This window comes from Notolepis coatsorum (assembly GCF_963971535.1).
Source record: "Notolepis coatsorum genome assembly, chromosome: 5".
In the NCBI taxonomy this organism is placed as follows: Eukaryota; Metazoa; Chordata; class Actinopteri; order Aulopiformes; family Paralepididae; genus Notolepis; species Notolepis coatsorum.
In genome coordinates, this window is record NC_140169.1 from 54585035 (window position 1) to 54608166 (window position 23132).

Genomic DNA, 23132 nt, shown 5'->3' on the forward strand with positions numbered 1-23132 from the left:
CCTAACCATGAATGAATGATATGTTTGTAATGTAACACAGCAGCAGGGTCATTACACAAGGCTGAAAATTCATTATTTTCTTGTTCGCCTAATAATGTTAACCAATGGAAAGACACACACGCATGCGCACACACACTAACGTGTGCCAATGCTACTTTCCCTTCACAGTTGATTCGAGCGAGAAAAAAACGCAAACATGCTTTTTCTGATCTGGACTGGTCCTCTGAGCTCCTCCAGTTAAGCTGCAGTGTTTAAATCCAAAATATTGATAAATCCTCTGCCATTGTTGTGTAACAAGGTCTCTGCTTCACGTGAAGTAAAATGTACTCTAGAAGTGAAAGTATAGACCAGTGGGGGGGGGGGGGGGCACTAGGCAATTAATTTACTCAAGTGGATTCCTGAACACAAGAATGACACCGTTATCACTGACTGACTACCGCGGCAAGCCTAGGTGGAACTAAGTATAACTTAATACAAAAATATTATATTTAATAATAATAATAATAATAATTATAAATATATAATAATCATTCTTTTTTCTTCCTGTTGTACCGAACAGTGACCCCAAAACCGAGGTACATACCGAACCGTGGCTTCTGTGTACCGTTACACCCCTAATTAGTAGTGTAATAGAATAAACATGGTCTTAATAATAAACTGAATCTTAAATTAGATTCAAATGTATTGTCATTATACAGCACAAGTAGAGTACAACAAAAAGAAGTTTGTCATCCAACCAGAGTGCAAATGTAACAGTACAGTGCAATATACAATGTACAGGTGATTAAACTTGGTAGAAAATATATAATTTAGTTCTACTGCGTGTTGTACTAATCGGATGTATGTACAGAGTTGTAGTATTAATATGTACAGTGATACAGGTATAAAGACGGTATATTAGTAGTAGGGATGGGACTTTCTAGCAAAAGTGCTATTCGAAAATCACTGGGCACTATTCGAATTATCTTCAAAATTCGCCCACACGCACACAGAGCAGGCATTTTCTGCCCCCCTCAGTTTTGTATGTACCTTATTGTTCTGTGGCTGCGGATGTCGCTGCCCCAACGTTGGTGTCTGCTGGGTGTTTGGCCCTCAGATGCGTGTGCATAGTAGGGGTGGGCGTGAGTAATCGATTGATCGATTACTTGCGGCTACGAGAACTCGAGCCAGCTTGTGAAAATTCGTTGTAGCCAGCTAGCGTTGATGCTATTCAATGCTATCATCAACATTAGCTAAATAGCTAACCAACTAAATACAATGACAGTACCCAACTAACGTTAATGCCATTCAGAATGTATAACATAGCTACAACACACAATAACGTTAATACAATTACATCCATCATTGTTTGCAGTCGAAAGGACTTGCAGGGCTCCAGACTAACTTTTTACATTGGTTGCACCAGCACATCATTTGGGTGCACCAAAAAAATTTCACTGCGCCTTTTGCCGCTGCAATAATACATTTTAAGTGTTACCTTTACCATTACCTTTTTTGTCAGTTCCCATACACATTAGTAATTTCTTAAGATGTTATGTAAATGATTGTAAAAATAACATTGTATTACAGTTAGCTCACAAAGTCCAATCCTTCACTTGTTTATGTCTATTTTAACACATTCAGCTCAGCTCCAGTTAGAGCTGTCCCCAAGCCTGTTTTTGGGATTCGAACATTCGCCAGGGTTTTTCGAACGGATGTTTGAACCATCGTTTTTAACCATGCAAATGTTGATGCTTTATTTGTTTTAAACGAGATGATTTAGAAATGGCCGGAAACAGCAATCATGTAACCACTACATATCCCTATACTACTAGTCTTTCGGGTATGTTATTTTGGAGAGCAGTAAGAGACTGTCTTCACTAGTTTAATATGATGATATGTCTCTGGAGAGCAGTAAGAGACTGTCTTCACTAGTTTAATATGATGATATGTCTCTGGAGAGCAGTAAGAGACTGTCTTCACTAGTTTAATATGATGATATGTCTCTAGAGAGCAGTAAGAGACTGTCTTCACTAGTTTACTATGATATGTCTCTAGAGAGCAGTAAGAGACTCTGTCTTCACTAGTTTAATATGATGATATGTCTCTGGAGAGCAGTAAGAGACTGTCTTCACTAGTTTAATATGATGATATGTCTCTGGAGAGCAGTAAGACTGTCTTCACTAGTTTAATATGATGATATGTCTCTGGAGAGCAGTAAGAGACGCTTCTTCGCTAGTTTAACTTGTATTTAACTTGTATTTTTTTCCGTTGGATTTAAGCTTAAAGGGGAACTCCAACATTTTGGGAAATTAGCTTATTTAACATCTTCCCTGGAGTTAGACAAGAAGATACATACCTTTTTTGTCTCTGTGCGTGCATTTTAGCTTTGGGAATAGACGCTCCGTTAGCATAGCTTAGCTTCATCACTGGAAGTGAGGCAGGACAGTAGCCTTACAGTGCATTGCAAGGTCTGACATTGACCAAACTTGATATGCATGACCTTGGTGGGCTCTAGGTCAACTCCTGAAAAGGGGGTCAATGTCAGACTTTGCAATCAAAAGTTAGGGGGCTAATAACCCTTGCCATAATTTCAGTGCGCCCCCTAACTTTTGATTGCAAGGTCTGACATTGACCCCCTTTTCAGGAGTTGACCTAGAGCCCACCAAGGTCATGCATATCAAGTTTGGTCAATGTCAGACGTTGCAATACACTGTAAGGCTACTGTCCTGCCTCACTTCCAGTGATGAAGCTAAGCTATGCTAATGGAGCGTCTATTCCCAAAGCTAAAATGCACGCACAGAGACAAAAAAGGTATGTATCTTCTTGTCTAACTCCAGGGAAGATGTTAAATAAGCTAATTTCCCAAAATGTTGGAGTTCCCCTTTAACCACAAAAAAACAATACAAAATTATGTTTTTAACTACCGGTAACTTTAATAACGGCACATCTGCCGTACAACAGTGCCAGTGCAGTTCAATGAATTTTTTTTGTTCAGTTCAATGCAGTTAAACTGCCAGTGCAGTGCAATAACTAAATAATACAAAATAATAATTTGTTTAAAATAAATCAGAATTAAACTAATGTAATCTCTTTGAAAGAGATGTCCTTTAAAGGTTCATGCTTCTCCACATCTCTGGCTGACATCACCATTGTGATGCATAATGGTTCGGCGCTTTGTGTTTTCCTCAAGTGAGGGATTCTCTTTTGTCGGGTCAGCAGCGTTTTGTACTTGCTGAAGCTTCTCTCTGTATAATTATTTTTGAAGTTTAGTCACTCTTCCTTTGGAACGAGAACTCGGGGAGTAGCCATAGTCGTTAGACGGAAGTTGAACATTGAATTGAAGGGAGTATGGTCTGATGCAGATGGTCGGATAACTATAGCTAAGATTTTACACAAGAACAGGAAAATAGCGTTGGTAGCGGTATACGCCCCAAATTTATACAAAGTTAGTTTCTTCACTACACTTACCAAAGTAATGTTAGACCTTCCCGAATACTCATTTATAATTGGTGCATTGATGCATTTTAATGCCATCTGGAATCCAAGGATGGACAAATCAAACCCCTCCTTTTCCAACGAACAAAAAAATTCATCTAATGCATTAAAGGATTGGTCGAAGATTACAGGTGTAAATGACTTTTGGCGATCACTCAACCCCACGACCCGGAAGTACTCCTGTCGATCTGCGAGACATAACACATTATCCAGAATAGATTACATTTTTACATCCCCGAGACTATTTGATAACTACGATGTGGAAATGATACCCAATGCATTATCAGATCACTGTTATTTACTCCTAAAAGGAACATTTGGTATACTATCAACCCGAGCCCCAAGATGGCGATTTAACACGATGCTGCTTAATAACAAGGAATTCATTACACAAATCAAAGAAGCTCTTACGGTATTCCTACGGATGAATGCGAATACGGTGCAGGACCCCAGAATATTATGGATGACGACAAAGGGAATGATCAAGGATTTCACTGATAGCTTTTCCTCCCAAATACGCAAGAATCGATGCTCAAAACTGGCTGAACTGGAAACGCTTTACTCAACGTTATTTAATTCTTTACAATACAACAACTCAGTTCGACTGGAAAATCAAGTCAATATACTAAAAAAAGAGATTAACGCCATATACAGACAACAATCTGAAAAGCAAATACGTAGCACAAGACAACAGCAGTACTCCCAAGGTTCCAAACCAAGTCACCTATTAGCTATGCGATTAAGAGTCAACGCAAAATTTGCAGATATAACTACCATTAGAGCACAACAAGGACTTGTTACAGAACCCAAAGAAATAAACACGACATTCAAAGAATTCTACTCCAACTTATACAAATCAGATACGACCTTCGATCAAAACAAAATGGACACATATCTTAATCAAATTAATCTCCCTAAACTTTCAGAGGATGACGCTAAACAGTTAGAAACACCGATCACACTAGATGAACTTAGGGAGGCCATATCTGAAATGCAAAGTGGTAGGGCTCCTGGAAGAGACGGTATCCCACCAGAAATGTACCTCTCTTGTTGGGACATAATTGGACCCTTATTACTAAATATGATTTTATACTCAGTCAAGGAGGGGAACTTCCATAAGAATGACAATAACAGTCCTCCTTAAAAAAGACAAAGACCCCACAGAGTGCGGTAGTTATAGACCTTTAAGCCTCCTCGGAACCGATATCAAACTGTACTCTAAGGTATTAGCCATCAGACTACAAAAGCATATGACGTCTTTAATTCATCCGGACCAAACTGGCTTCATAAGAGGCCGCTTGATCACTGATAACATAAATATTATTATTTTTTAAGTTTAAATATCAACATTATCTGGCCATCCTCAGTAAATACTATCAAACTCCTCTGACCTCATCTGCACACACACTATAAAAACAAACTGGATATTTGGACTAACGTTTGGCTACTTGAGAGAGACTGAGGGAGAGAGAGAGAGACGCAAGTCTGACTATTACGGAGCGAGCACTGCGTTCTGAGAGAGAGAAAGAAAGAGACTCATTTACTGCGTTCCGTTGTCCCGGAATGGATTTGGTAGCTGTCATTTCATCACTCCATGCAGTAGACCATAGGTGTCAAACTCACGGCCCGCGGGCCAAATCATTTGATGTGGCCCCCCAAGAGCTCAGGTAAAAAAAAAATTGGGTTAAAAAAATAGCAGTGTTAAAATAATTGTGGGTTAATGCGTTAATAAAGCTTTAACTTTGACAGCCTTAGTTATTACACATTCTTACACATACATGTATGTTGAACATCTGAGGTAACAAAGGAAAAAAGCCAAAAGCACTTACTCCTCAGACATTCTTTGACAATTTTACAGCCCAAAATACAAAAAAGATCCAGGCGGAATAGGTAACAAAGGGTTGAAGAAATATTGTCTGAACTGTCAGATGCAAACTGGCTGTGTGACATAACCGAGCATCTCGCTCAATTGAATAAGAAGCTGTTTGTTAGCAATTTCATTACGAATTGAAAATGGGGGACCCTGATGTAAACAAGTCGAAAGTCTTTCTCTGGTCTGCATCCCCTTAACAATTGTGTGTATTGAGCTGTACTGTACTGTACCCATTCTGCAATCTGTTAATTAAAGTTAATTAAATCTTCCATTAGTTGGATGTATGGCCTCTGCAAGGTTGTGTGCAGCCATTTGTTTTTGTAACATCTGCTACCTCTGTCCCACGTGTTCTTTGCAGCTCACAGTTGTTAGTTCTGCCCCTCTTGACTGTGACAAAAAGGTTTTGAACAAACTTAATGTCATAGCTTGTATTTGATGATATTCTTCTTTGTTATTTACTTGAATGGTTTGATCATTGATTGGTGGAGTAATATGGGGTTCTGATAAACTAAAATTATTTGTTAAAATAACATAAGCTAACATATATTTTTACATTCATGCAAATGAATATGCAATATGTATAACTTGAATAAGTAATAAATACAGAAACACCATGTTTAACAATATGTAAATGTGTAGCTACATTTATTTTACATTACATTAACATTTATACGGTCTTTGGCCCTTTGAGGGCAACCATAATGCTGATGTGGCCCTCTGTGAAAATGAGTTTGACACCCCTGCAGTAGACCGTGCAGCGTCACCGTTTTAGAGTCGTAGTGAAGATTGATTTATATGAAAACCGATTTATGTATAATTTAAGCAAATTCCACACCATTCCGCGATAATTCAGAATTCTGTGAAATCCTCCGTGATTCTGCGATCGCGGATTCCATAGGGCCCTACTTTACACCTGTATCACTGTACATTATAATAAAACACAAGATACTTGTGCCCTAATTAGGACGATAAATTAACGCTCAATTAATGACCGAATTCAGTCTTATACATTCTAGTGTTGTCACGATACTGGAATTTCGACTTCGATACGATACCTTGAAAAGTATCGATACTTCGATACCATTTCGATACCAAAAAAATATATATATATATATATATATATATATTTTTTTAACAAATTTAGCTTTTGTTGCTGGTTGATTCTCCTCAGCTTCGAGTCTGGTACTATAAGAGAAGATAAATATAACACTTTTAAAACCCTTTGTTTATCTTTAGATCACACATTTAAAAATAACTGTTCATCTCACTTCAATAATTTTTATTGCAAATGCAGAACATGGTATTTTCTCAAGCAGACAGGTGTAAACACTGTAATCTGTGTTGCATGTACCTCACAAACTGAACAGTTAGTAACAGTTTTTATTTAAAGATAACGAGAGCAAGCGAGAGAGAGAGAGAGAGGTATCGGTAGATAGAGAGAGAGAGAGAGAGGTAGCGGTAGATAGAGAGAGAGAGAGAGAGAGCGAGAGAGAGAGAGAGAGAGGTAGCGGAGGTAGATGGAGAGAGACACAGAGAGAGAGAGAGGCTATGCTCGGAGCATTTTAGTAATGTTACATTTTCAACAAGATTGCTGCTATTTAAACACTTGGTGGAAACGGGGTAACGTTAACCTTATGTCGACTGTAGTATTGTATGACCTTGACATAACGTTTACACGTTAACGTTACTCCGTTTCCATGCAGTATTTATAACGGTATGCCAGCTAAGCTAAGGGGGCTAACTGCTAGCAGTAGCTAACGTTTGTTGGTAGCTGTAACGTTACAACGAAGCAGCTGTTGATATTATGCGCCATCAGTAGACAACGTATCATGTATTAAACTAGAGTTAATGGTTTAATGCTTCAGTCACAGTGACGTTGAAAGAGCAGCTGTCACGAACCTCTTTCATTTCTTTATGGAGATCGGCGCTGGCACTGCTATAACACCGCTTGCAAATAGCATTGGGGCATTTGTAGCTTGTCCTTCGTTGTTTACTTGAAACCCGAAGTACCTCCAAACAGCACTTCTGCTGCTTTCTTTATCCACAAGCACAAGTTGCGGAGGCTCTGCATTTACCATCTTCAGCTAAAATGTTTGTTTACTAACTGAAGAAGACGGCTCTCTGTGACTCTGTGAGGGGGAGGGCTGGACTCGGAGGAGCCGGGGGGGCAAGCACGCTGAGCGCTCTGAACAGCGCGTCAACAACTTGCGGTAGAACACTCGCCAGCTGGTACCAGACCACGTGAGCGGATCGGCGCGGCCGAGAAATCCGCTCTTCGCTCTTTAAAGCTTGGTCCGCTCCGCTAATCACTCATGTTGACCCCGCCCCCAAGTCGCTCTCCGCTCGCTCCCCGCTCACCTTGAATCGAGCGCTCCCCGCTCCCCGCGCCAGATCGCTCGCAGTTTTTTTTCTTCTTTTTTTGGAGCATGGTGTAAATGAGCTCAAACTACAACAGTCTACACCCCCTGGGCCCCTTAACAATTGTTTGTATTGAGCCGCATTGTAATTGTAGCCATTCTGCAATGTTAAATAACGTTGTTTATCCATTCACTATCTCTATTAAGCGATGATAGGCTAGCCGAGCCACAATGCTATGGTCGCTGCCATTAACGTTAGCATGTAAGCTAACGTCAACAACAATGGCGTCGATACTTTTTCAACTGGAGTGAGTGTGGGCGTCTCTACAGTGACAAAGCCTGAACGAACAGCCTATCACAGGTTCACCCTTCTCATTGGTTGAAAATGGCCTTCATGTTTGTACATCGCCATCTGTTGCTTTGGCATTGTACTGCATGTATATATTACATCAGTGTTAAACCACTGTGAGCGGCCTGGAGTGGATTGGAGCGGAGGAGAACTCTCGCTCCGGACGTCGCGCCGACTCATTTTAAAACCCACTCCTCGCTCACGTCAAAACCGGCCGCTCCGCGCCCCGCGCCGCTCACGCTCCGATCCGCTCACATGCACTGGCTGGTACCGATACTGCAGAAAGTATCGGTACTTCGGGAAATGAGTATCGAAGCCTTTTTAAATATTCAGTATCGATATGTATCGATACTTCGATATTTTTGACAACACTAATACATTCAAAACATTCTTGGTAAATGTATATATTCCCCAGTTAGACATGGACATTTCCAGTGGTTATTCTGATAAAACTAGATTAGTTAATGTAGGTATAAAATGCTTAGCACTCAAATCTACCATAGAATTCATTAATTGATGTCCTGTTTTCTATCTTCATTCAGAAACACTTCGTGTGAAGTGTCGTCGTAAACTCAAATCTAGGTTGAAGACGAGGTTCCAGTGTTTGTTTGAGGGAATCGCTAAAGAAGGAAACCCAACCCTTCTGAATCAGATGTACGCAGAGCTCGACATCTCAAGGGCAGGGAGTGGAGAGGTCAACACTGAACATGAGGTCACACAGATCCAAGCAGCATCCAGGAAACCAGTGAGCCCAGAAACGCTGATTAAAAGTAAATACATCTTTACAGCCTTATCTGGACAGGATAAAGCAAACCGAACAGTGATGACAAAGGGAGTGGCTGGCATTGGTAAAACAGTCTTAACACAGAAGGTCACTCTGGACTGGGCTGAAGGAAAAGCCCACCAGCATGTACACTTCATGTTTCCATTCACGTTCAGAGAGCTGAACCTACTGAAGGGGAAACAATACAGCTTGGTGGAACTTCTTCATCACTTCTCCTTGGAAACCAAACAAGCAGGAATCTGCAGCTACGATGAATTCACAGTTGCGTTCATCTTTGATGGTCTGGATGAGTGTCGACTTCCTCTAGACTTCCACCACAATGAGGTCTGGACTAATGTCACAGAGCCAACCTCAGTGGATGTGCTGCTGACAAACCTAATCAAGGGTCATCTGCTTCCCTCTGCTCTCATCTGGATAACTTCCCGACCTGCAGCAGCCAATCAGATTCCTCCTGAGTGTGTTGACATGGTAACAGAGGTACGGGGGTTCACTGACCCACAGAAGGAGGAGTACTTCAGGAAGAGATTCAGAGATGATGAGAAGCTGGCCAGCAGAATCATCTCGCACATCAAGACATCAAGGAGCCTCCACATCATGTGCCACATCCCAGTCTTCTGTTGGATCACTGCTACAGTTCTGGAGAACATGCTGAGAACAGATGAGCGAAGAGAGCTGCCAAAGACCCTGACTGAGATGTACGAACACTTCGTGGTGTTTAAGTCCATACAGGGGAATAAGAAGTACCATGGGAGAGTTGAGACAGATCCACACTGGAATGAAGAGAGCACTCCGACTCAGATCATTCTGTCTCTGGGAAAACTGGCTTTTGAACAGCTGGAGAAAGGCCACATGATCTTCTATGAAGCAGACCTGACAGAGTGTGGCATTGATGTCAGAGCAGCCTCTGTGTACTCAGGAGTGTTCACAAAGATCTTCAGAGAAGAGAGTGGGCTGCACCAGGAGAAGGTGTTCAGCTTTGTCCATCTGAGCATTCAGCAGTTTCTAGCTGCTCTTCATGTCTTTCTCTCATTCATGAACAGTGGTGTCAATCTACTGTCTGAACCAGAGTCAACCTCCTGGTGGTCGAAGCTGGTAAAACACACATCTGCTGTGGACAAGGCCTTACAGAGGGAGAATGGACACCTGGACCTGTTCCTCCGCTTCCTGCTGGGTCTCCCACTGGAGACCAATGAGCTGAATGACCACTCTCTGGTGAAAGAGATCCAACAGTACCTGAGCTCAGGAAGGCTCTCCACTGAAGAACTCTCCCCTGCTCAGTGGTCAGCTCTGGTCTTTGTGTTGCTGACATCAGAAGAGGAGCTGGATGTGTTTGAGCTGAAGAAATACTCTGCTTCAGAGGAGGCTCTTCTGAGGCTGCTGCCAGTGGTCAACGCCTCTAATATATCTCTGTGGGTACATTTATGTTAATACATTGTATTCTCTTAATGCTTTTTATTATTATTATTATTATTATTATTATTATTATTATTATTATTATTATTATTATTATTATTATTATTATTATTATTATTATTATTATTATTATTATTATTATTATTATTATGTATTAACGCTTTGGGTGCCGGTCAGAAATCCGGAAAGTGACTGTGGATTGCCAGCTCTATTTGTCTATGGATAAGTTCCCCTTCTTTGCAGGGCTATAACTTTTTAAATCCTATTGCTAGATTGCCATTATTAGGGCCCATTCAATGTCCTATATGTAATGTTCAGGGTGAAGCAATGTTAAACTTTTTCATTCACATATTCATACTAAAATATGGTCTAAGATATGAGTATGTTTTCATCTCTTTCTGCAGCTTTCTCCAGAACGTGATCTATAGCCCCAAATGCATTATATTGATGATGAAATACAGTTTGATGGCAATCGGCGCGATATAAAAAAATCCAACTGGACGTGGTTCTAGAAGTTACTACACCTCATCTGATGTTGACCGGATGGGCGAGGGGGCGTTTATAATTCCGTGGGCAGCGTTATACCATTCATCTAATGTGGGTCAAATGTTCATCATAGCAGTTAGTATCGAACACGGTAATTTTACACGCTAAAACTCACCCCAGTCTCCTCGGGCCGTTGGGCAATCAGCGTGGAGTAGACAGTTTTCTATTATGGGCTGTCTAAATACCCGGTCCATTTCCAGGTTGTATAATGGTATATACGTCCAAATCATGTTGTTTATCGAGTTATTGGCAACGGATCGCTATGTATTGTGACGAGCTAGAGTGCCGGGAGCTAAACCGAGTGCCCGGAAGTAATATGTGTGAACAGCACATCGTCCACAGCACTTCCTGTTTGGCGATTGCGCCGATCGGCCACCAGATGGCGCTCCTGAACCGCTAGAGAGTTTAGTGGGTCTTTTTGGTGGATCTCAGGCCAGCGGATGGGAAATATGAATCCGATCACAGATTTCTGAAATTTTGATATCAAAGACGAGTTACGGTGTCTTCGGCAACTTGAGCATGGCGGGGAAGGACGCCTAAACACGTCTTCTGGCAATTAAAGTGTTAAGAAATAATACACCACTTTTCAACAATTAATTGTATCTATTGCATATCCAGACTTGGTGACTGTAGCCTCTCAGAGAGATGCTGTGAAGCTCTGGCCCCAGTTCTCAGCTCCAAGTCCTCCAGCCTGAGAGAGCTGGACCTGAGTAACAACGACCTGCAGGATCCAGGAGTGAAGCTGCTCTCTGCTGGACTGGGGAGTCCACACTGTAGACTGCAGACTCTCAGGTCCGTTTAAACTGTTCTATTCCATGTTGATCTTATATGATTATATTATATGGAAGATTTATGCTGTTCTCTCTGGTCGGTGTTCTTCCTCGTCATATTTGTAGCCATATTCTATTATATTCTCTACTGTTCTATATTATTCTTCTTCAGGTTGAAGCAAAACAGCCTCACAGTGAAATGCTGTAAGGCGTTATCATCAGCTCTCAGCTCCAAGTCCTCCAGCCTGAGAGAGCTGGACCTGAGTAACAACGGCCTGCAGGATTCAGGAGTGAAGCTGCTCTCTGCTGGACTGGGGAGTCCACACTGTAGACTGGAGACTCTCAGGTCAGTGTTCCTGGACCAGTTCAACAGACAACCATTTAAAACATCTTTTAAAAACATCAGATTAAAAAGAAATATGTACATTTGGTGTGTTGGTTGAATAATTAGTACCTGTGTATCTGAATGTGTGTGTGTGTAGACTGTCAGGCTGTCTGGTCACAGAGGCAGGCTGTCTTCATCTGGTCTCAGCTCTGAGCTCAAACCCCTCCCACCTGAGAGAGCTGGATCTGAGCTACAATCACACAGGAGACTCAGCAGTGAAGGTGCTCTTTGCTGGTCTGGAGGATCCACACTGGAGACTGGAGACTCTCAGGTAGGATGTGGCACTTTTTAAAAACATCAGATGAATAGGAAATATGTACATTTGGTGTGTTGGTTAAATACTAGTACCTTTGTGTCTCTGTGGTTTTAACTTATGTGTGTGTATAGGCAGGGCTTGAAAAAAAACTTTTTTACTCTGTAGCACTGGTGCTCCCAACTTCAAAAAGTTTGGAGCACCAGCAAAAATTTAGGACCACCCACCAAAATCTAAGGAGCACCAACAATATATATGTAATAGATTTTTTTTATTGATAGAAACGACTATAACTACTGTAATGCAGTAAACAGTGGAAGTAGCCTTAAACTATAGTATATTGTAGACCTAGTAGTGTAGCCTGTAGTGTAGACTAGGCATGTGCCGGTATGACATTTTGAGGGTACGATAACCTTTGGCGAAAATACCACGGTTTCACAGTATATCACGGTATTCGGTACATAATATATATATATATTTTAAACAAAACATCTTTTATTACCAAAAATTATTACCAAAAATTGGCAATTGAGCCTCTTAGAGAGTACTTTACCTTTTCGGATAAAAAATATGACATCAAGTCCTTGAGCCAGGAGGTGGTGGACGGTGAGCTTGGGCTTTTCCACTGCAGGAGAATACGTCTACGGGCTATGAGTGAAGCGAAAGCTATGACATCTAGTTCCTTCCTGGAGAAACCAGCAGGTGTAAGGGGCACCCCAAAGATGGCTACCAAGGGGCATGGCTCTAGGTTGATGTTTAGGGCTTTGCCTAGCGTATCGAAAAAACAAGACCAGAACTCAGCCAGTTTGGGGCAGGAGAAGAACATATGGGTGTGATTGGCTGGTGACAGGCCACACCTGTCACAGATATCGGGTGTGTCTGGAAAAAGGTTGTTAAGTCTAGCTTTTGTAAAGTGGACCCTGTGCAATATCTTAAACTGAATTAAACTTAGACGAGCACACGATGATGTGTTATTGACCCTAAAGACTGCCTCGTCCCACTGTCCATCAGCCAGGTCGAGCTCAAGCTCCGCTTCCCATTTACCTCTAACCCCTGCAAGTGAGAACACTTCCAGTGAAGATATGAGATTGTATAGGGTAGAGATCCCGCCTTGTGCCTTGGGAAGAGAGAGTATTTTGTTCACCACTGAACCTGTTGGGGACTGAGGAAAGGGTACAAGATGGGTACGAGCGTAGTCACGGGCCTGAAGATAGCGGAATAGGTGAGAATCAATGGGGTAAGTTAAACTTAGCTTGGAGATCTTCGAAAGAGGCAAATGAGCCCTCTAGATCAGGGGTGGGCAATTATTTTTCCCGGGGGGCCGAATGAGCAACTGAAAATATGTTGGAGGGCCGGGCCAAAATTTCAAACTCAATTATGCATAATATACATTTTATTTCTATATAAAAAGCAGTAAATGGCATTGTTTTGACCCCTGGTAAGAGTGTATGTTATTATTTGGCAATTAAAAGGTGAGGTTAGCTTTCAAAAATATCATTTATTCAAATAGAATTTATTTCCAAAATGATAAACAAAATGTGAAACATTAATAACAAAGGGCATGTATGAAAAAGTGCTATACAAATAAAGTTATTATTTTGAGTTTCATATACTATTGAAACAAGGATTTTCTTAGCTTTCTAAAGACATCACATCATTTTATAGCCAAAATAAACAAGACATGTCACTGAACTGTGTAAAGAAAAGTGTCCCAGTAGCCTTTTTTACTTTATATGCCTATATTAAACGTTTAATGTTTTCAGAACTGTGCAAAAAAAAGATCAAGTGTCCCATTTCACTTGTTATATTTCCACATTTTAGTGTTCTTCAGCTATTTTTTTTTTTTCATTCAGTGTGATAAATCCAGTCTCTGTTGAGCTTTAACAAGTCCATCAAAGTCAGGTTGCATGTCTGAGGTGGAGATGCGAAGCACAGCTGCCAGATGTTCATCAGTGAGAGAGGATCTGTACCTGGACTTGGTAAACGTCATGACTGAGAATGTCTGTTCACATATAGGTGGATCCAAAGAGAACCAACATCTTCTGAGCATGTCTCCTCATGTTTGGAAAGTTCTCCTCCTTAAGAGCAGAGTAGAACTCTAGCAGTGATGCTGACTTAAAGTGCTCTTTCAGTAGTGAATCAGACTGCAGGTCAATGAGTTCAAGCTGAACATCAGTGGGTGCACTATCAACACTGCAGGTAAAGGGAGAGGAAACCAGCTGCATTTCATCCTCAACCTTTTTGAAATCTTGAAAACGCCTTGAAAATTCATCATGCAGTGCTCCCAACATGGATGAGTACCTGTGCCGGTGATCAGCTGATGGTTTGACTTCTTTCAGGGTTTTCATGTGTTTGAGATTGTTGCTGCCTAGTTGCCTTGAAATTAATTGCAACTTTGTCATGAAGGCTTTCACATGGCTATGCATTTCATGAGCAAAAATGCCCTTGCCCTGCAGTTGTGTGTTCAGTAGGGATGGGTACCGTTCACATTTGAACCGATACGGTACCGGTACCTGTGAATTGATACCGGTACCCAACGGTACCTTTTTTCTGTACTTTAGTCTCTAAAAATTGAATCTACCTACCTCAGTTGTGAAAAAAGAAATCCAAACTTCAAATAACCACACTTTCCACCGTTTTCGGCTTGCCCCGACTGCTTTGTTGTTGAATCAAGTCAAATCCTAGGTAAGCGTATATTGTGCGTGTGAACGTTGACATGAAAAGAAAAAAGTTTAAAAAAAAAGAAAAAAGAGGTTGCCTTGGGTTAAATTCATGATATACCATAGATTGCCAGCTCTATTTGTCTATGGAGAAGTACCCCTTCTTTGCAGGGCTATAACTTTTTAAATTCTATTGCTACATTGCCATTATTAGGGCCCATTCAAAGTCCTATATGTATTGTTCATTGTGTAGCAACGTTAAACTTTTTCATTCACATATTCATAGTAAAGTATGGTCTAATGTATAAGTATGTTTTCATCTCTTTCTGCAGCTTTCTCCAGAACGTGATCTATAGCCCCAAATGCATTATATTGATGATGCAATACAGTTTTATGGCAATCAGCGCGATATAAAAAATTCCAACTAGACGTACTTCTAGAAGTTACTACACGTCATCTGATGTTGACCGGATGGGCTAGGGGGCGTTTATAATTCCGTGGGCAGCGTTATACCAATCATCTAATGTGGGTCAAATGTTGATAATAGCAGTTAGTATCGAAGACGGTAACGTTACACGCTGAAACTCACCCCAGTCTCCGCGCGCCGTTGGGCGATCATCGTAGAGTTGAAATCTTATCATTATGGGATGTAAATTTACCCGGTCCATCTCCAGCTTGTATAATGGTATATACGTCCAAATCATGTTGTTTATCGAGTTATTGGCAATCGATCACTGTGTAGCGTGACGAGCCAGAGTCCCGGGACCTATAGCGAGCGCCCGGAAGTACTACGGACGTCTAGCACAACCTCTATGCCACTTCCTGTTAAAGCGATTGCGCCGATCGGCCACCAGATGGCGCTCCTGAACCGCCAGAGAGCTCAGTGGGTCCTGCTGGTGGATCTCAGGCCAGCGGAGGGGACATATGAATCCGATCGCAGATTTTTGAAATATTGATATAAGGACGCTGTACAGCGTCCTCCGGCAACTTGAGCATGGCCCGCAATGGCGTCAAAACGCGTTTCATGGCAGTCAAAGTGTTAACACTATGATCGCCGATGACGAGTTTAGACGTCATTCCTAGCCATGCTCATTCTGCCGAAGATGCCGTAAATCGTCTTTGATATCAATATTTCAAAAATCTGTGATCGAAATCATATTTCCCCTCCGGAGCCCTGAGATACACTGCAAAGCTCCACTCAACTCTCTAGCGATTCAAGAGCGCCATCTGGTGGCAGATCGGCAGATCGCCAACAGGAAATGACCCTTTGAACCGGAAGTGCTCATCCATATGTTGTCCGGGCACTCGCTATCGTTTGAGAGACTCCGTCTTGACACAGTGAACATCGATCGGTGCAAATAACTCGAAAAAACAACATGATTTGGACGTATATACTATTATACAACCTGGAAATGGATCGGGCATTTCTCCATCCCATAATAGAAAAAATTCTGTTCCACACTCATCTGCCAGCGGCGCGAGGAAGCCACGGTGAGTTGTAGCGTTATATTCTAACGTGTTCCATATAAACTGCTATGATGAACATATGACCCACCCTAGATGAATGATATAACGCTGCCCACGGAATTATAAACGACCCCCCGCCCATCCAGTCATCATCAGATGATACGTAGTAACTCCTAGAAGTACATCCAGTTGAAATTTTTTATCTCGCACAGATTCCTACCAAACTGTATTTGATCATCAATATAATGCATTTAGGGCTATAAATCACGTTCTGAAGAAAGCTGCAGAAAACGATAAAAACATACTTATACTTTAGACCGTATTTTAGTATGAATATGTGAATGAAAAAGTATAACATTGATACACCCTGAACAATACATATAGGACCTTGAATGGGCCATGATAATGTCAATTTAGCAATACAATTTAAAAAGTTATAGCCCTGCAAAGAAGGGGAACTTCTCCATAGACAAATAGAGATGGCGAGGGATGGTAAATTATGAATTTTAACCATGGCGATCAAAGTGTTAAAAAATAAATATTTTTTTTATCTTTTTTTTATTTTTTTTTATTATCATGTAATCTTTCGCGGGCCGGTCAGAATGATACGGGCCGTACAATGCCCAGGTCTGCTCTAGATATAAGTCTAAAAAATACATGTTTAGCGTTGTCTATCCTATATTATCCTTCGGCACTACACTTTCATGATTATGAATATGTAACGGAACGTAGGCCAATCTCGATAATGTTATTCCACCGAAATCAATTGGAAACATATCACCGTACTACTAGCTAGCTGGCTAACGTCAAAACGTTACGTTATTTATACTTGACATTGGCTATTTATGGGTGGAATATTCCAATTCTAGCTCACTAGATCAGTCACATTAAACTTTCTTTTTGTATAGCTTACTAGATATTAGGGCTGGGCAATATGGCCTAAAAATTAAATCCCTGATTATTTTTTTTTAAATCCGATTTACGATTTGAATAGATTTTTTTCTCTTGAGAGCAAAAAAAAACGTGTCTTTATTTGACACAAAAAAAGTATCAAACCAAGATGAATGTCCCTATTGGGATTGAAGTGCAAACCTAACTTTCACCAATCTTCACTTAAAAATATTTTTATAATAATATATATAATATAAAAGGTTACTCTTGATCAAACAAAGATGAATGTCCCTATTGGGATTAATAGTGCAATAACCTGCTTTTTCACCAAACTTCACTTAAAACAAATAAAAGGTGCCTCTTGATCATCAAACAAGAATGAATTTCCCTATTGGGATTAATAAAGTGCAAATCTAACTTTCACCAAACATCACTTTTTCTAAAATAAAAGGTGACTCTTAAAAAAAAATCTTTTAATCGATTTTAGTTTTTCAAAATCGTCCCAAATCATTAATTCGAATTATCTAGATATGTAGTTAACGAAGCTGTAGCTAACGTTACTTTCCGGGCAAACCACTCGGCGAAGGGCTAATGCTAATTAGCCTAGTTAACGCGTTAGCTCTCTCTCTGTGGAGTGCCACGAAAGGGAGTGATTGAAGGCTTGGTTAGAATGGTCACTGTCAACTCACAAGGCGCATACTGAGTGTAGAAACTAGCGAATGTACAAAGAAAGGGACGTTCGGGGATGGGGGGAGGAGGTCGCACCAGAAGAATTATTTGCACTCGCACAAATGCTCCCAATTATATTTTGAGGTCGCACAGATTCAATTTCGGGACACTATGTGCCCAAAACGGTCGCAATTTCGAGCCCTGATATATGTGTGTATATATGTGTGTGTGTAGGCTGTCAGGCTACTGCCAGTGGTCAAAGCCTCTAATATATCTCTGTGGGTACATTTATATCTTAATACATTGTATTCTCTTAATGTTCTTAATGCTTGTATTATATTCTCTACTGTTCTATTAATCTTCTTCAGGTTGAAACAAAACAGCCTCACAGTGAAATGCTGTAAGGCGTTATCATCAGTTCTCAGCTCCAAGTCCTCCAGCCTGAGAGCGCTGGACCTGAGTAACAACACCCTGCAGGATCCAGGAGTGAAGCTGCTCTCTGCTGGACTGGGGAGTCCACACTGTAGACTGCAGACTCTCAGGTTAGTGTTCCTGGACCAGTTCAACAGACAACCATTTAAAACATATTAAAAAAAAAACATCAGATGAATAAGAAATATGTACATTTGATGTGTTGGTTAAATACTAGTACCTGTGTGGTTTTCACTTTGTGTGTGTGTGTGCTTGCGTGTGTGTGTATATATATATATTAGAGGTGGGCATAGATAAATTTTTTTAATCTAGATTAATCTATCTGCAATCCTGGATTTGATTAAAATGGCTCAACATTTTTTTTTAAAAACCTGCCGAAGGCATTCAAAATATGTGTGTTCTACCCAAATAATGACCAGAAGTAAGTCCTTACTTTTTCCTCCTTATGTTTCTCAGGCCAGGTGGCCCATTACACCATGAGCCCATCTCCCGTTTCCAAAATGCATTACAGACTGTTTGAAAAAGCTGTTTTGCTATGATAATTGGTAATGAAATATCAAAATAATGTTCATTATTACATGGCGTTTTCACATTCGCCGAAATGCTTGCTTGTGATTGGTCAATAGCCCCCCGACAGCGGTCATTATTTCAATAATGACAGCTGTTTTTTCAATAATGACCGCAGTGCGCAGCTGTTGGCAATCAAGCCCACTGACACACACTGTTTCAGTGCGGTGTTCTGCTGCCGGCGATGACAGGGGGCGGAGCGACGAGCGGAGCCAGAACACAGCGGAGCCAGAACAGAGCTCGGCTGCCCGCGATAATAATAATCACTTTATTTGGGCTGACAGAGCCACAGAACAACTGCGATTTGTCAAATGAATTAGGTATATTGTTAGTAAGTTAGCCATGTAATAAGCGGGATAATGTATAGCTTTACTCGGTCATTGTCGCAAAATAATTGACCTTCACTGACGTTTAAAACACCTCGCCGAAGCGGCTCGGTATTTTAAACTACGTGTCGGTCAATTATTTTGCGACAATGACCTCGTAGCTATACATTATCCTTTACATAAGATGTACTTGTGTTTACATGCATTAAAGCGTTCCGTCTCCAGACGGATTTCAGTCTTTTTTTTATTTTATTTTCGTCCATTTGATTTGGAGTCTGACGGAATTGGCTACCTGGTATTATGATTTGTAGATGCGTAGGGCATTTTGACCATTCTAACCAATCAAACGTGAGCTTGACGCACACACACTGATCACAGTGCCCTCCCCCTCACAGACCTGTCTTGTCACACACAGACCCGTATCATTTGCACCGAAGATAGCAAGCGTGCAGGTCCTCTTTTAACACCACTGAAGCATTAAACAATGGCCCAGTAAACTATTCACTTTAGTTTACTACACGAGGCGTTCTCTAACGTTATCTAGCTGGCTAGCTGATAGCTCATAACATAATTGAAATTAGTTTTTGAAGCTGTGGCTAACGTTAGCTAGCTACCGATCTTCGGGTGGCTAACGGTTAGCTACCTAGCAACTGTAGCTTGCTAATACGGGCTGTCCTGGCTGGCTAACTTTTATTTCGCAATGGAGTGGAGCTAACTAACTGTACAAATCGATGTGATTGGCTGAGACTGTATTTTGTACGGTTGGCTGCCTGGCTGTTGTGGATTTGGGTAGCCAGCTAGCAGCTAACATTAACTCAATGTCAACACTATGTTGACACTCTGAGCGAGTTTGCCGACAGCAATGTAACAAACAATTATGCTCTGTGCGGAACCATTATCCCCAACACATAGTTATTAGCTAACGTCAGCATAATAACGATAATGGAAGGAGTAAGCCGGCCACTAAAAAGAAAACACACGCAGTGTTCTCAGACGAAAAGGATGAGCGGCACCACCCCAACAAAAGAAAGTTTTGAGAGGAATGGAAGTTTGAAGATAGCAGTGTTTCAAGAGACTGGCTAGGCTACAGTATGATGCGGGGGCTGTAGACGGTGGTGAGTTGTTAACTTGTTCCGTGTTCCGCAACTATGTCAAAAAGAAAAACAGAAACAACACATTTGTCATTGTCGTGTTACTTCACAGTACAAATATGTGAGTCCTCTGCTGTGGTTGTGAGTATCCTTTATTAGCTTAACTCCGTAGCAACATCACACAGGTGTATCTGTAGACGGTCTCCTCCCCACTGTATATTCTCTCCCCACCGTATGTATCTTTTTTTCTCCCACCCACCCTAATGTACAGTATCCTCCCCATCATAATGTATATAATCTCTGTTAGGATCTATGGGTAACAGTACTGTATATTTCCATATCGTATATGTCACAAATGTAACATTACTATATACCTGTCCTGTAGTATGTCATGTATGTCCCTATGCCATAAATGTTGTGTATGTCATAAATGTCACTATGCATTGAAAATGGGGGACCCTGATGTAAACAAGACAAACGTCTTTCTCTGGTCTGCATCCCCTTAACAATTGTGTGTATTGAGCCGTACTGTATTGTACCCATTCTGCAATCTGTTAAATATTGATTGATTGTTATAACAGATTGCAGAATGGGTACAATACAGTACAGCTCAATACACACAATTGTTAAGGGGTTGCAGACCAGAGAAAGACTTTCCTCTTGTTTACATCAGGGTCCCCCATTTTCAATTCATCATAACATATATGACATACTTGACATACAGATAGATAATACTGCTACATCTATACATTTATGACGTACCAGATTTACAAATACAGTATTGTTTGTGATACAATAAGAGTCTAAAAAAGAGTGTATATACATTTGACGAAGACACTGTACATTGGAGGAGGTTGGGTAGGTTGGGTGGAGGGGGGGGGGGACTGTACATTGGAGGTGGTTGGGGGGGGGAAGGGTTGTGTAGGAGGGGTGGGGTGGGGGGGTAACTGTACATTGGATTATCGACGAAACCGAAACAAGTAGGCTCCCTTAAAACGCCAACGCTATTAAAAAGAAATACAGTGGAGGTTAAAATAAGAATATGACTTGGCCTGAAAAAAAGTTCAGTCAGGAGATTTTATTTTGCTTTAATCCCTGTGTTTAATAAATTGTTTTATTCAGAAGTTAACACAAATAAATAATATTACCAGTACAGTATCTAGCACACTCTCAGGAGCAAAACAGAAAGAAGCATTTCAAACTTATGTGACATGGCTTGACTCAATCAGTCCAATCTCTATTTCTCCTTCTTCCACCAGTCACTCAGGCAGACCAGCTTGTTTTATGTAGCGATGTCTACTTATAGTGCCTATAATATTTTTCCCGTTGGGTGCCAATGCAAATCAACTGCAAATAATTTTATTTTTTTATAGATTAATGCGTTAATTATATTATCGCGCGATAATAGTATCGCGTTGACGCAGCACGTTAACACCGTTAACGGCCCAGCTCTAATATATATATATATGTGTGTGTGTGTGTTACGACCCTGGCTCAAAGGGAAGCAACATAAGTGCACACAGACTGTTTAAACCAAAAGACTATTCTAATTATGATAACTAGCACAAACTAAAGATCAAAGTGGTGGAAAGGGTTAGAGACACTGTTTCAACAATCTCTTCTAGCAACCGTGACAGTGCATGTGTGGGTGAGGAAGTGCCTTTGAGCCTCCCAGGCAGGTGTCCAATTAGCAGCAATCAGCCAATTAGCAGCAATCACCTGCATGCACAGTGACACAGGAGTAACCAAGATCATGGTACATAACATCTCCCCCACCAAAATGGTTGCCCAGGAGGCAACCACTACACATCAAACCACCAAACAGTGAGTCACTACCACAAAGCGGCAATGGGTCGGCCCCTGTCGAACACGACCATCAACATTGTCGAATTCTCCCCACACGAGAACATTTGACAATGTTGTTTAATACGAACAACATCTCCCCGACTCTTGGGTAAATGAACCCCCCCCCCCAAAATGTACATCCGATCTTTCTTCACCACCACCTGTTCTACTGAGGCGCCAGGCCTAAAAGCCAATCCACCCATGAACAGATCATCCCAAAACAAAAACTTTGTTTGAACAGGCCGCTCCACCGATACCGACCTGTCAAAAAGAGGCATCAAACTGGAAACAGCTATGACATTCTCATGATTCAAGATGGCGGCACATAAACCAACGTCATGACTCAAAATGGTGGCACACACATCAACTACGTCACGATCAAAATGGTTGCCTCATTAGACTAGGTCGTGAATCATCATTCGAATCATCAACTGACCTACTGGGATCATCCCTGCCTACAAGTGAAACATCATGAACAGTAGAGCTACTGTGGGAAGGCTGGCAGCTTAAGTCAGGCCTTGTAGCCTCTTCAACCAGAACGGTGCATGAAACACCAGAAACACTAACAGAAATGTTGCCACCTGAATCAGCAACATTTCTCATAGCATCCTTCCCACACTCATCCTCCAATTCGTCCGTGGCCTCAGCCACCGTACAGGCTGGGAAGACCTTGAGACACTGCGCTGCCAGATCATCTCCTGCCACATGCGTATCCGGCACGCATGTCGCCTTCGGTTCCACCACCGGGCCCGACACTAGGGCACAAAGAAGAAAAGCACTATGCAGAGGTACATTCATAGTGTGCATTCCAAAACCTTCAACAACAACGCCTGCACCTGCATTACTTAAACTACACCGCGCCATCTCACGGTTAAATGCGGCCACTTCAAAGAGGGACGACAAGGAGACATCTCTATTTTGCTCTAGCGCTAGCTCCTCATGAGACGGTATCACCTTCCCAAATCCCTCAACAGAGT

The 23132-nt window shown here is 41.3% G+C and overlaps 1 protein-coding gene across 1 annotated transcript in view; it reads left to right on the plus strand.

Moving 5' to 3' along the window:
• Nucleotides 1-8693: 8693 nt before the first annotated feature.
• LOC311228195 (uncharacterized protein) overlaps nt 8694-23132 on the plus strand; it is a gene marked incomplete at its 3' end in the record, with an annotated part of 28047 nt that continues 13608 nt past the window's right edge. Inside the window, exons 1-4 of the mRNA XM_084314106.1 lie at nt 8694-10249; nt 11418-11591; nt 11742-11915; nt 18263-18436. Of these exons, the coding sequence (XP_084170232.1) occupies nt 8709-10249; nt 11418-11591; nt 11742-11915; nt 18263-18436 (2063 nt within the window). The 5' untranslated portion in view covers nt 8694-8708. The remainder of the gene's footprint in view (nt 10250-11417; nt 11592-11741; nt 11916-18262; nt 18437-23132) is intronic.